Source organism: Andrographis paniculata, unplaced genomic scaffold (genome assembly GCF_009805555.1).
Source record: "Andrographis paniculata isolate CXL003 unplaced genomic scaffold, ASM980555v1 Contig61END, whole genome shotgun sequence".
Classification (NCBI taxonomy): Eukaryota; Viridiplantae; Streptophyta; class Magnoliopsida; order Lamiales; family Acanthaceae; genus Andrographis; species Andrographis paniculata.
Genome location: NW_026137597.1, coordinates 1,271,011 through 1,284,163, shown reverse-complemented (window position 1 = coordinate 1,284,163; position 13,153 = coordinate 1,271,011). Strand labels below are relative to the sequence as shown.

At 37.0% G+C, this 13,153-nt stretch overlaps 1 protein-coding gene across 1 annotated transcript; it reads right to left on the bottom strand.

Moving 5' to 3' along the window:
• Positions 1 to 11,807: 11,807 nt before the first annotated feature.
• Positions 11,808 to 12,625, bottom strand: LOC127260313 (EPIDERMAL PATTERNING FACTOR-like protein 1). Its single transcript, XM_051288032.1, has 2 exons — positions 12,414 to 12,625; positions 11,808 to 12,139 (listed from the first exon to the last, which is right to left on the bottom strand). Exons 1-2 carry the CDS (start codon positions 12,555 to 12,557, stop codon positions 11,912 to 11,914), a joined length of 372 nt encoding a protein of 123 aa, XP_051143989.1. The 5' UTR covers positions 12,558 to 12,625; the 3' UTR covers positions 11,808 to 11,911.
• Between the last annotated feature and the right edge of the window lie 528 nt (positions 12,626 to 13,153).

Below are 13,153 nucleotides of genomic sequence, written 5' to 3'. Positions count from 1 at the left end.
TCATCTGCAATGCGTGTAACCTCACACGCCACCTCTCTCTCTCTCCCATCCATCACCTTTGACCGCCTGTGAGAGCCACTACCGACGTTGATGGTTTTTCTTCTTCTGTTGTTATCGACATTATCGGGAATGCATATAACCTTCACACGCCGCCTCTCTTTGTCTCTCTCTCTCTTCCATAACCTTTGACCACCTGTGAGAGCCACTACTGATGTTGATGGTTTTTCTTCTCCAGCCGTCATCGGCTATATCTTCGTCCTATCATATTTGATTTTTTTGACCTTTTTATTTTTTCCTTATTCAATAATTTTAAATATGGATCTTATGTATTTGTACTTTAATATCTATATTATCTTATTAGGAGATAATTATAATATTTAGATGCAGTTTATAAAAAAACTTTTAATTGATAGAAAACTATGGCATATTGTATTTGGTGATGTTCTGCCACTTTTCCCTGCGCCTCGTATTGTAAATGTGGATCCTACTTCTCAAGAGGTTAAGGATTATGTTACCAAGTGGAAGATTAGGACGATAAGGACCATCAAATTCTTACTTGGTTGAGTAACACTTTTGTCCATGCTATAGGTACAACTTACTTCATTTGATGTTGTAAATGAGGATTGAGATTTTCTAATCGCTCATTTTTAGATTGCAAATCTTGCTCACTACTATAAGTGACACGGCTCCGGATCACCCGAACCCGAACTTAGACAGACCGATTGCAACCCGAACCCGGTCGAAGCTACTTGTTTGCTTGGAGGTTGTGATTCTTTGATCTTAATCAAAATGTGTGGTTTAGATTAGCTTGCCACTTAAGATGTATGGCGTAGATTAATTTGTCATTTAGTATATATAGCCTTGTTTATTTTCTTGATGGACACACAACTTAGATGAGAACATTTTTGAGAGAAGGTTAACCTAGCTTTGGAGAGATTCCTTAGAGTTGGAGTGATTCCATCCGCCGAGAGGGCAATTCGATTGTTGAGCTTCGGATGCAATTGCGTGAGAGACGGAAGATGCATCGGCAGCCTCAGACAGTCCGTGGATTCTCGAAAGTGCTTGCTCGAGAGGAGTGATTGCTTTTGGAATTCAACTTATCCTATTTCTATTTCGATTTTAGATTCAGCATTTGTAAGTTCCCGAATACATATTAGATACTTGTCTTCAAGTTTGATTCATGGAGATGATCCTAATCCATGTCATAAATTGGATAATCATAGTTGAGAGTCACTAAACCAGTTTTGAGGAAGTAGTTCTATCCTTCTGTGGGGGTTCTTTTGAGTTAGGAGAGATTGTCATGATCAAATGATGTGCTAGGGATTTCGATTCTAGCTTGTTGCTTAATTTTGGAATAAGAACTTATGTCAAACTTTCTTTACATTCTGTGATTATAGTTTGGCGTCGAATCCTCTAGTTTGGTTCCTAGTTGATGCGCCTTGTTTTTGTTCGACATTACTTCTCCTTGAGTATTGCATTTGAAGGAATTCCGACGTACTGTTTGAGGTATTTGCAAAACGCTTCTTCTGTTTTGATTGTGGTTGCTTCTGATTTTCCTTTCTGAGAGTTGTGAGAGAGAGTGAGAGCACTTACCTTTCGATATACATATATATAGTTTGTCTTTGTATGCAGGATGGCCACTTTCGAACAATTGAAGGAGCTGTTGGAATCGAGTATACAACAATTGGAGGCCAAAATGGAAAAAACTTTATCCATGCAACAAAGGGAAACTTGGGATCATGTAGAGTACACCGTGAATAAGAAAATGAAGGACCTCAATCACAGGTTGACATCTTTGGAGACAGCACGGACTGAGGTTCCTTCTGGAGTAGCTGATATTCGGGGCAGATATGATGCAGCTGAAGCTTCTCATCATCGTGATGTGAGTCCTTCAATGAGGTCAGACGCACACAATAGTCGTAACTCAGAGCACTCATTCTATGAACGAGACCGAACTTATCATCGACGTGGTGAAGTGGATGACGATCTTTCTACCATTAGGATTACCCTTCCCACCTTTGGAGGATTAAGACGGGCAGAGGAATTTTTAGATTGGACAACAAAGTGCGATATGGCATTTGATTGCCATAATTACTCGGATGGCAAGAAATTCCGAATGGCGATTTGTGAATTCAGGGACTATGCATTGACTTGGTGGGAGAAGGAGAGACGTTATAGAGAACGACATCAATGAAATCCGATTGATACTTGGCCCCGGTTGAAGGAAATCATGAACGAGATATGAATATCAAGTTGTAGTCCTTGGTGCAAGGTTCGAAATCGGTGGAGGAATATATTATGGAATTGGAGATTTTGATGATGTGATTGGATATTGATGAGAGCGAGTCATTGATAGAAGCTCGGTTCATTAAGGGTTTGAGGCATGAGATAGCTGATACGGTTGAGCTGCACCGTTTTTGTTCTCTTCGGGAAGCTGTGGATTTGGCTATCAAACGCGAGGAGCAGCTCAAGAGACCAACCTCAATTGGATTCTCATCTCAAAGGAAGTTTTCAACCAGTTCTGTAGCTCCGGTTGTATCTTTTACCGGATCTAAAGGAATTGTTTTCGCTAAGCCCTTCGATAAAAATATGGATAAAGGCAAATATAAAATAATTGATAAGAAGGATGAGGCTGCGAAGTTCAAAGGAAAGGATTTTGGACAGCAAAATCCTAAGATTGTAACGTGCTATAAGTGTCATGGACAAGAGCACTATGCAGGTCAATGCCCCAATAAACGAACTGTTATGATTTTGAAGAATGGCGAATGGGGATATGTCGATGATGGTGAGGGCGATGAGGTAGTAGAGGCTGAAGCAGAGGCTGGAAGTGATGAAGACGTTGAAGAAGTGTGCGATGAGGATCCATTAAGTTTAGTAGTCATGCGTGCCTTGACATCTTTACCGCGCGAAGATAAGGATGCGGGACAGCGAGAAAATCTATTCCATTGTCATTGCAAGGTAGCGGGACATACTATATCCATGATAGTGGATTCGGGTAGTTGCACCAATGTTATTAGTTCCTATGTGGTAGAGAAGCTGAGTTTGAATACCACCCCACACCCGAAACCATATAACCTACATTGGATGAGCGATGAAGGAGCTGTCCGTGTCGATAGACGAGCGATTGTTACCTTTTCGATTTGTGGTTTCAGCGATGATGTCCTTTGTGATGTGTGTCCCATGACTGCATGCCACCTCCTTTTGGGACGACCATGGCAATTTGATAGACGTGTTTTGTACGATGGATATAAGAATCAAATATCGTTCACTAAAGGTCGTAAGAAGCTGAGCATTTCCGCCTTTCCACTCGAGACCGTCCGTCGTGATGCTGAACATTTACATAGGACTATGCGAGATGTGGTAAAATCAAAAGGGGCTGTTGTTACCGTTTCGGCGAAACCTTCCGAGGGAGACGATAGCAAGCTGATGCTTAGTCTCAAATAGTTCAACAAAGAAGTTCGCCAAAACAGTAACCAAGATGAGGGAAGTTACTTTTATATTCTCTTACTCAAAGAAGTACTTGTTATTGACGATAATTCTTTTTCTCATTCGTCTTCTCCTTTTGTAGACTTGCTTAAAGAGTTTGAGAATATTTTTCCGGATGATATACCACCTGGATTACCACCATTGCGAGGCATCGAACATCGTGTTGATTTTGCACCGGGTTCATCAATCCCCAATAGGCCAGCTTATAGGTATAATCCAAAAGAAAGTAAGGAAATTCGAAGACAAGTCCAAGAGCTTCTTGTTAAGGGATGGGTTCGAGAATCTTTATCTCCTTGTGTTGTACCTGTTTTACTTGTCTCTAAAAAGGATAACTCATGGCGTATGTGTGTTGATTGCAGGGCCGTCAATGCAATTACTGTGAAATACCGACATCCAATCCCTCAATTGGATAATATACTTGACGAGTTGCATGGAGCACGATTGTTTACAAAAATTGACTTAAAGAGTGGGTACCATCAAATTTGTATGCAACCCGGAGATGAGTGGAAAACAACTTTTAAAACTAAGTTTGGGTTGTACGAGTGGCTAGTCATGCCATTCGGGTTGACAAACACGCCCAACACTTTCATGCGGTTGATGACCCATGTGTGAGAGAATTTATTGGAAAGTTTGTGGTGGTATACTTTGATGACATACTTGTCTATAGTACTTGTTTGGAGGACCATCTAGGACATGTTAGGCAGGTTTTTCATGCATTAAGAAATGCTAAATTGTATGGTACGTTAAAGAAATGCATTTTCTGCACTAATGAAATTATTTTCCTTAGTTTTGTTGTAGGTGCAGATGGTCTTAAGATTGATGAATCTAAGGTTGCTGCAATCCGGGAATGGAAAAAATGTACAAGTGTGGCCGATGTCCGGAGGTTCCTTGGAATGTGTGGATTCTTTAGGCGATTCGTACCACACTTTAGTGTGATAGCAGCCCCATTGACCTCCCTTTTAAAAAAGAATGTTCCATTTAAGTGGGAGGCAAGTCACGAAGCATCCTTTGAGAAGCTTCGGGATAGTTTGACACATGCTCCGGTTTTGGCACTACCCGATTTTGAACTAGCTTTTGAAGTCCAATGTGATGCTAGTGGAGTTGGTATAGGTGTAGTACTATTACAAGAAGGACGACCGATTGCTTATTATAGTGAGAAATTCAATGGAGCAGCCCTTAATTACTCGACATACGACAAGGAATTATATGCGGTTGTGCAAGCCCTGAGAGTTTGACAACATTACTTTTTTTTTTTTTTTTTTTAAAAAACTATATAGCAGTGGCTGAACCCAAGGTGGGCTGCCTACGTACCCGAACGGGATCAAGCCATACGTAGTTCTTAGTAGAGCTACATAGTCCAAGTAAACAAACATGCATGACAGGCCTAGGTAATCAAAGTATATATCCTAAGGGAATCAACACCAATCATCACTAAGCCAATCAAGCCAAAGTATCAATGAGTAAGTAAAGTCATACCAAGACGAGGTCTATAATCAGAAACGGAAGCCCGGAAGTCCGTCGGCATCCGCTCGTAGGAGGCCTCTGGTCGCCCGAGGGAGATCCATCGGAAGAAGTATCCGCTCCGTCGGAAGGGAGACTGCCGTCGTTGCTAAAAAATCCGCAACACGGTTCCCCTCCCGATAAATGTGCGAGATCCTCCAAGTCGTATCCCGTAAGCGCATGCGAAGAGTAAGAAGACACCTCTGAAGCGACCAATGACTCATCGAGGAGGAGATCAGAGAAATACATGCCGTCGAGTCTGTCTCGATCCACAACGGCACCAATCCCCGATCAATCGCAATCCCAACTCCCCTCTGAATCGCAGTCAGCTCTGCCAGAGTGTTCGTCGCGTGTGAAATCGGAACCTGATATGCGACGAGCACTGCTCCAGTCGAATCCCGAATAAGACCGGCCGCTCCCGCTGCCCCGGGATTGCCAAGCGAAGCACCATCGGTGTTAAGCTTGAACCATCCCGGGGACGGTGCCTCCCAACGCACCATAATCGGAGGTCGAGGGACCGGAGGGGGATATCGAAATCCAAGCCCAGCAGCGATATGGAAATCGCCCTCCCAATGTCGACGCAGAAGGACCCTAGCCCGCCATAGGGTCTGCAAGTGCGCATGAATCCGCCAGATGATCCTCTCGGAAGACACTCGAATCATGAGACCCTCAAGCATTTGCGTGGGCAGCAGCAACTCAATAAGCGTCATGCTCGGTGGGTAAGCTTTATTGAGCAATTTCCATATGTGCTTATGTATAAACAAGGGAAAGGGAACGTAGTTGCTGATGCATTCTCTCGGAGGTATGTTTTACTTAATCATACTCGTACATATTTGGTTGGATTTGCACATATTCGTGAGTTGTATGAGCATGATGTAGATTTTGGTGATATATTTAGGAAGTGTGAGAAGCATGGTTTTGATGATTATTATAAGCATGATGGCTATTTGTTTCATGGTGATGAATTGTGCATTCCTAGATATAGCATTAGAGATTTTTTGATTGAGGAGAGTCATGGTAGTCATATGCTTGGACATTTTGGTAGACATGCTACATTTGATGTTCTTAGCGTTCACTTTTACTGGCCTCATATGCGTAAACATGTTGATTCTTTTGTTGATAAGTGTCTTGCATGTAGAGTGGCGAAGAGTACTTTGAAGCCCCATGGTATGGTATGTATACTCCTCTTCCCACTCCGAAAGGCCCTTGGTTAGATATTTCTATGGATTTTGTTCTTGGTTTACCCCGGACACCGCGTGCTAAAGACTCAATTTTTTTTATGGTTGATAGATTTTCCAAGATGGCTCACTTTATACCTTGTGCGAAAACGACAGATGCTAGTCATGTGGCAAAGCTTTTCTTTCGAGAGGTTGTGAAATTGCATGGGGTCCCAAAAACTATTGTATCTGACAGGGATGTAAAGTTCGTATCTTATTTTTGGAAAAGTCTTTGGCATGAAATTGGGACGCGCTTACTTTTCTCTACCACTTGTCACCTCCAGACTGATGGCCAAACGGAGACGGTCAATTGTACCTTAGGTAATCTTCTACGTGCCATGGTACATGATAGTGGTCGAACATGGGATGAATGTCTACCACATGTTGAATTTGCTTATAATAGGCATGTTAGTACTACTACTAAATTGTCCCCGTTTGAGGTTGTTTATGGTTTTAATCCTTTAACTCCTACCGATATGTTGTCACTACCTAGTAACGAGCATTTGAATTTTAGTGGCAGGGATCGAGCTACATCAATCAAGGAATTACATGCCAAAGTACGGGAGCAAATTGATAAGGCGGCCGCGACATACGCACGCTATGCCAATTGCGGAAGAAAATGCGTGATATTTCGATCCGGAGATTGGGTATGGGTACATTTGCGTAGAGAACGCTTTCCGGAGCTGCAGCGTGGGAAACTTTCTCCTCATGGAGCTGGTCCATTTCGTGTGTTGGAGCGCATAAACAATAATACATACCAGATTGCACTTCCGGAAGACTTGGGTGTGAATGCGACTTTCAACGTTGCCGATTTGAGCCTTTTTTATCACGCTGAAGATGCTACTAGCCTTGAGTACAAGGCAGCCGAAAATGCTACTACTAGCCTTGGGGACAAGGCAGCCGAAGGGGGAGAGGATGACACGGCTCCGGATTACCCGAACCCGAACTTAGACAGACCGATTGCAACCCGAACCCGGTCGAAGCTACTTGTTTGCTTGGAGGTTGTGATCCTTTGATCTTAATCAAAATGTGTGATTTAGATTAGCTTGCCACTTAAGATGTGTGGCTTAGATTAATTTGTCATTTAGTATATATAGCCTTTTTTATTTTCTTGATGGACACACAACTTAGATGAGAACATTTTTTTAGAGAAGGTTAACCTAGCTTTGGAGAGATTTCTTAGAGTTGGAGTGATTCCATCCGCCGAGAGGGCAATTCGATTGTTGAGCTTCAGATGCAATTGCGTGAGAGACGGAAGATGCATCGGCAGCCTCGGACAGTCCGTGGATTCTCGAAAGTGCTTGCTCGAGAGGAGTGATTGCTTTTGGAATTCAACTTATCCTATTTCTATTTCGATGTTTGATTCAACATTTGTAAGTTCCCGAATACATATTAGATACTTGTCTTCGAGTTTGATTCATGAAGATAATCCTAATCCATTTCAATAAGTTTCGGAGCACTTTGAGTTCCATTCGGTAGGAACCTAATCAATCAATAAATAGGTTTCTTACACAAATTTAACCTATTTGGTATTACCTACAACGGACTAAGATTAGTTAGGAATATCTTGATACATTCAAATCTTGATAGTTCTTTGCCCTGAGTATAAGATTTTTCGTGTATGCCTATTACAACGTAATATTTTATCTATTCTTGATGTTGCCATTCAGGAAATTATAAATGATAAGAGTTGACTTCAATTACATAAGACATCAGGTTCTCATTCATCATTAGTTATGTCTTATCTCAGTCTCAACCGCTTGGTTATGGGAGATGCCAAATTTGTAGAAGTTCTGACCATACTTTTGCCATATATTCTAAGATTGAGTATCACATGTGCCACTTTTGGGTTCATATTTCTTTAAATTATCTTACCAGATCTTAGTGTTTGGTTAGCACTACTTTCAGATATTCAGGTAGTTCTATTTTCCGGCATCAACTTGTTATTCTTTATCGACTACTACTTTCTCAGTCACAACTATTTCTATTGATAAGCCTCAGGACTTGCCTTACACTCTTCAGGACTTATAAGTCATCCTCAAACAGATTGTCCATCACAATTCTATTTTATCTGTCAATTCAAGTGTATCTCCTTGGTATTTTAATTTTGGTTACAATTCTGTTTTATCGATCAACTTTTCATAAATTTTCTCCCTTATCTCATGTTTTCCTATTACCATGTATTTATATTGTCAATAGTACTGTTATGCATATTGCTCAGATCAATCTTGTGCCTTTTCTTTTCCAATATATTCTTGACATATAATTTATTCTTGACTTAGAATTAAATTTGATTTTTATTGGTCAATTAGAATGCATAGAAGAAAAATTAAGAAAATCAAAGTATCATTTTTGTCATTTTCGCTTGTCTCACTCAAAAGTATCTGTCATATTTTTGTAAAATTAACTTTACACTAATATCAAAATATTCTTAACTTTTACTAATTATAAACATATATGTATACAATTATTATATATATAAAATCAAATGACAAAAATATAAAAATCCCTTACACATTTTCACCAACCAGAAAAAATAATAGTATTATTTTTTAATCTACTATAAAACTCAAAAACACTACATTCGAGTGTGACGAGAGAATAATTTTATTTTTTTTTTTAAAAAAAATAGATGCAGAAAAATATAATTTATAATTAAATAAAATAAAAATGAGATAAATAAAAAAGCACCCTTCCGGATGGGAGGGTCCTAACTCCATTTATACAAGGCTGGTGATGGTCTAATTTTGAGTTTCTCTCTAATGTATGTTTTGGTGCTAGTGCAACATTCAATTCAATTCAACAATATTTTCATTAGGTTGTTATGGTTGGGTTTGGTCCTTCTATGTGTTGGAGGCCCAACAATTCAAGTTAGCCCAAAAAGAATTGAAAGTCCACTTTTGCCCATTGTTGCTCTAGCCGTCTTAGTTGGGAGGGGGGCCAATTGGGCGTAGAGATTGAGAGGTATAATCGTTATTCACGCACGCGAGAGAATAAACAAGCAAGAGAAAATTTCTTCAACTTGATTTCGATCAACGGTCTCGTCATCTTCGGATGTTCCTTTTGGTATCGTTGATTTCTCCTCATTTGTTTGGATTCAATTTTGAATCTTATTGGTTGGGGATTGAAATGGGTTATTTGTAGTTGGGAGATCTCTTGTGATTGGGGTTCGATTCTTGTAATTGGGTGTGGAGTTTGATAGCCCTTTTGGTTGTGGTTATTTTTGATTGTACGAACCTTTTTTGATATAGTAAATTTTACCTTGGGTCGGGTGATAGGCCTCGTGATTTTTATTATTCACTTTGAATGAGTTTTCAAAGTTAAAAATTTTGGTGTCTCATATTGTTATTTCTGTTGTTTATCGGTGGTTATCATTCATCTTCTATTGGTAGAAAAAATAATTGATTGAAGGCAAAGATTTTGGTGGAACAGGTTAAACACATTGCTTAGGCGTGACCACGCTTAAGGAGTACATTGAATCTATTTTTGGTTTGCATTTTGGCATTCTTTCAATATTCTCCCAACAATTATGTATGAGTGTTTTTCTGATGGTCTCTATGGACTACCGAAATAGAGAGGACAAGAATAATTTAGAATAATTTGTTTAGTTCATATATAGAAAAAAAACGACAAAAAAATATATTGAATCTTGCATTATGTAATTATCATGTACTAGTTATAATATACTCCCTGTGTCTCGAATATTTTGTCCACTTTACTGTAAACACGAAAATTTAAGAGGGATGTAATTAGTAAATAATTTAAAATATATTAGTAAAAATAATTATCGTATAATAAAAATAATTATAGATTAAGATTAAAATAACTGATTAATATAATTAAAATTAAAAAATTATAAATTAAATTTTTTAAAATAAGATTCAAGTGTATAAGTCTTTTCCAAAAAGAAAAAATAACAAAATAAATAAAACGGACTGAAATGAAAAAATTGACATGAAAAATGAGATGGAGGAAGTATTAAATTAGAAATTAAAATGCAAATAAGATAGCGTATTTAATTAACCAGCTTGTAGTAAAAATATATATATATATATATATATGATCAGAAAAATATAGATAGAATATAAGTAGTAATGATTTTTTTGTTAAAGAAATAGTGAAAAAAACCCTCCTTCACTTAATTACTTACTGGTCTCGAGAGTCAAAGGGGAAATTTATTGCCGGTAGATTTAAAGCAACAACCAAATTTCAGTCTGGAAAACATCAGTAACATTAAATTTCTAGTATCTCTAAAAATAAATTTCTTCGATGCCACAACATCCATCAGTACTGTTACAAATAATTATTTCACAGTTCCCATAAAATAATAATAATAATAATAATAATAATAATAATTATTATTATTATTATTAACTTCACTTTACGTGACTTGTTTTATCTTGTCTAATTGATAGAATATTAAATTCGATCAGAAATTTATTCATGATGTATAATAGTAGCACAGGTACTGGTATTCATGTCATCAAATAAGAATAATAATTTTATAATATGTGACTTATCTTGTCAAATTTAATTTAAAAACTATTAAATTTGATCGAAAGTTTATTCAGAATGCACTTTAATAGTAGCGTATGTAAATTCACGCATCATGAATAAAGTAATAATTAATACTCTGTTCTGTTCGTCCTAAATATCCTGCAATATTTTTTTATTTTTTTTGTCTTAAACTCACTGCAATATTCTTTTTTTGTTTATCCCGAACTCACTGTAATATTTTTGAATTTAAAAATAATTAATTATATATATAATTATATATACGTTTCACTTTATCCCATCATATCATCCAAATAAAAAAAATAAACATACATTTTTCTCTCCAATTACATAACATAATCTCTACTAAATTATTTTAAATTATCTTACTTACTACTACCCATTTTAATTTTCGTGTCGAACTCAAAATATCACGCAGTATTTGGGACGAAAAAGGTAATAAGAAAAATCACATTAAATATTAAATTAATCTCAATGTTGTATTATATACATGTAAAATATTAACATTATAAAATATATGTACAAAAATAAATAAATACATTCATATGGGGACACAAATAATGCTCTCTCATTTCTTAAAAATAAACGCAATTTTCTTATTTGGGTGCTTCTTAAAATTATTTTAAATTTTTATATAGTAAAAAATTATACTATAATTTATTCTATTTTTTTATTATTAAAGATAAAAAACAATAAACAATATACACTAACATTAAAACTCATACCAAAAATTATAAACATATTTTATTGGAGATAAAACACACCGCGTAGTTTTTACTATTTTTAATGTTTAAAAAAGAAAATGTTTCTTTTGATCCAAATTTTTCAAATTTTATTATTTGGGTTCTATATTTTTTTTAAAAAAAATATATTTTTTTCTCTCATAAAATATTCCATAAAAAGTTATTTTAATACTATACTTAAACCGAAATTTTATCAAACTTATCAAAAAGATTATTTTCAAAATAAATCTGAAAACACAAATATTTATATATATATATATAGTCCAATTATTAATTGATTTGGTACGTACACACTACCCAGAAAATATTAAATGCTACACCTGAAACCAAAGTTTTAATTTAAAATAATTAAATACTATCACACAGCATACAAAATATTAATTCAAATTCTTTTTTTTTTTTTTTCTAAAAAACAATAATTCAATCAATTAATCAATTAATTAAATAAAATTAAGGGTTGTAAAAACGGCCGCCGCATCGGCACTTCCATCCGAGCGGCTTGTAATTGGAGCACCTGTTTACATCCGGCGGCGACTCACTGAGTGAACTTGGCTCGGCTCGCCGGCGGCCCGGAATCGTCGGTTCCTGCACGGCGGCGCACGGCCGGCACTGGTTGCACTTGTTGTGGCAGCTCGGCGGCGCCGACCCCAACCTCGCCTTCCCCTCCACCACAAAACCCTGCCGGAAAATTATATACATATATATATTATAAGAAACCGGGGTTATTACGGGGAGCTCCCGGGACCCCTGCGCCGGGTGAATATGGAAGACTCAAACGGTACTGAGGATGGGTTTCACCCTTAAGGATATCTCATCTGGTGCTGGACTCCACGGAGCTCGCAACGAGGACTCCGGAGGCCATAGCCATAGCTCGAAGCAGATATAATCAGAAAATTAGGGTTTTCAGAATTATAAGTTTATGAATGTGTAAAACATAGAGAGAGAAACATACCTTGGATGTGTGAGATGTAAATTGATTAGGGTTTGGAGAAAATGACGAGGGAGAAACAATGAGAAAGAAAAGGGCAAGAATTAAGGGTATGATAATATTACATGAAATTGAAGGGATAGAAGAGTTATTAGCCATCATAGCCATTGCTGCATTTTCTTCCTTTAGTTATAAATAGTTTTTACAAATATGTGATGATCAAGGAAAGTTGGAGATGAGAAATTAAAGGCAAGGAGAAGGTAACTTTTTTTTGATGGATTGAAATATGTATATGTATATATTTATAGAGGTAGATTCCCTGCAAATTGGACCAACATATACAATAAAAGTGTAGAAGCATGTCCTTTTCGAATCTTTATTATATATATTAATCGAGTCAAATAAATATTGATTTAATTTAATCAATAGGAGATCAGCATGTTAGTATAATATGTGAAAATCAAGATGAGAGAAAAATCAGAAAGAAAATAGAATAACACAAGATCCGAACCTCGCATTGCACGCAAATTCTTTCAAGTAAATTCAGTCCGCCGTCAATTGATTTTCAAAATAGAATGAATTGGATTGAAATCAATAATTTCGCAACAAACAAAACCAAAAGTTGAAAGTTTCATAGAGATTTTTCAAGAGAATTGATGAACGAAAAATTAACATAGTAAGGAAGAAGATATGCGGAGAAAAGGAAAAAAGAATGAAAATGTTTAAATAAAGAAGACCACAAAATCCGTAACCATCCCTACCCC

What these genes read in the sequence shown, in the direction of transcription:
- LOC127260313 (XM_051288032.1), bottom strand. Translation starts at nt 12,557, where the DNA reads ATGGCTATGATGGCTAATAACTCTTCTATCCCTTCAATTTCATGTAAT. An exon ending in TTACATCTCACACATCCAAG is followed by an intron (nt 12,140 to 12,413) that starts GTATGTTTCTCT and finishes ATTTTCCGGCAG; the next exon opens with GGTTTTGTGGTGGAGGGGAA.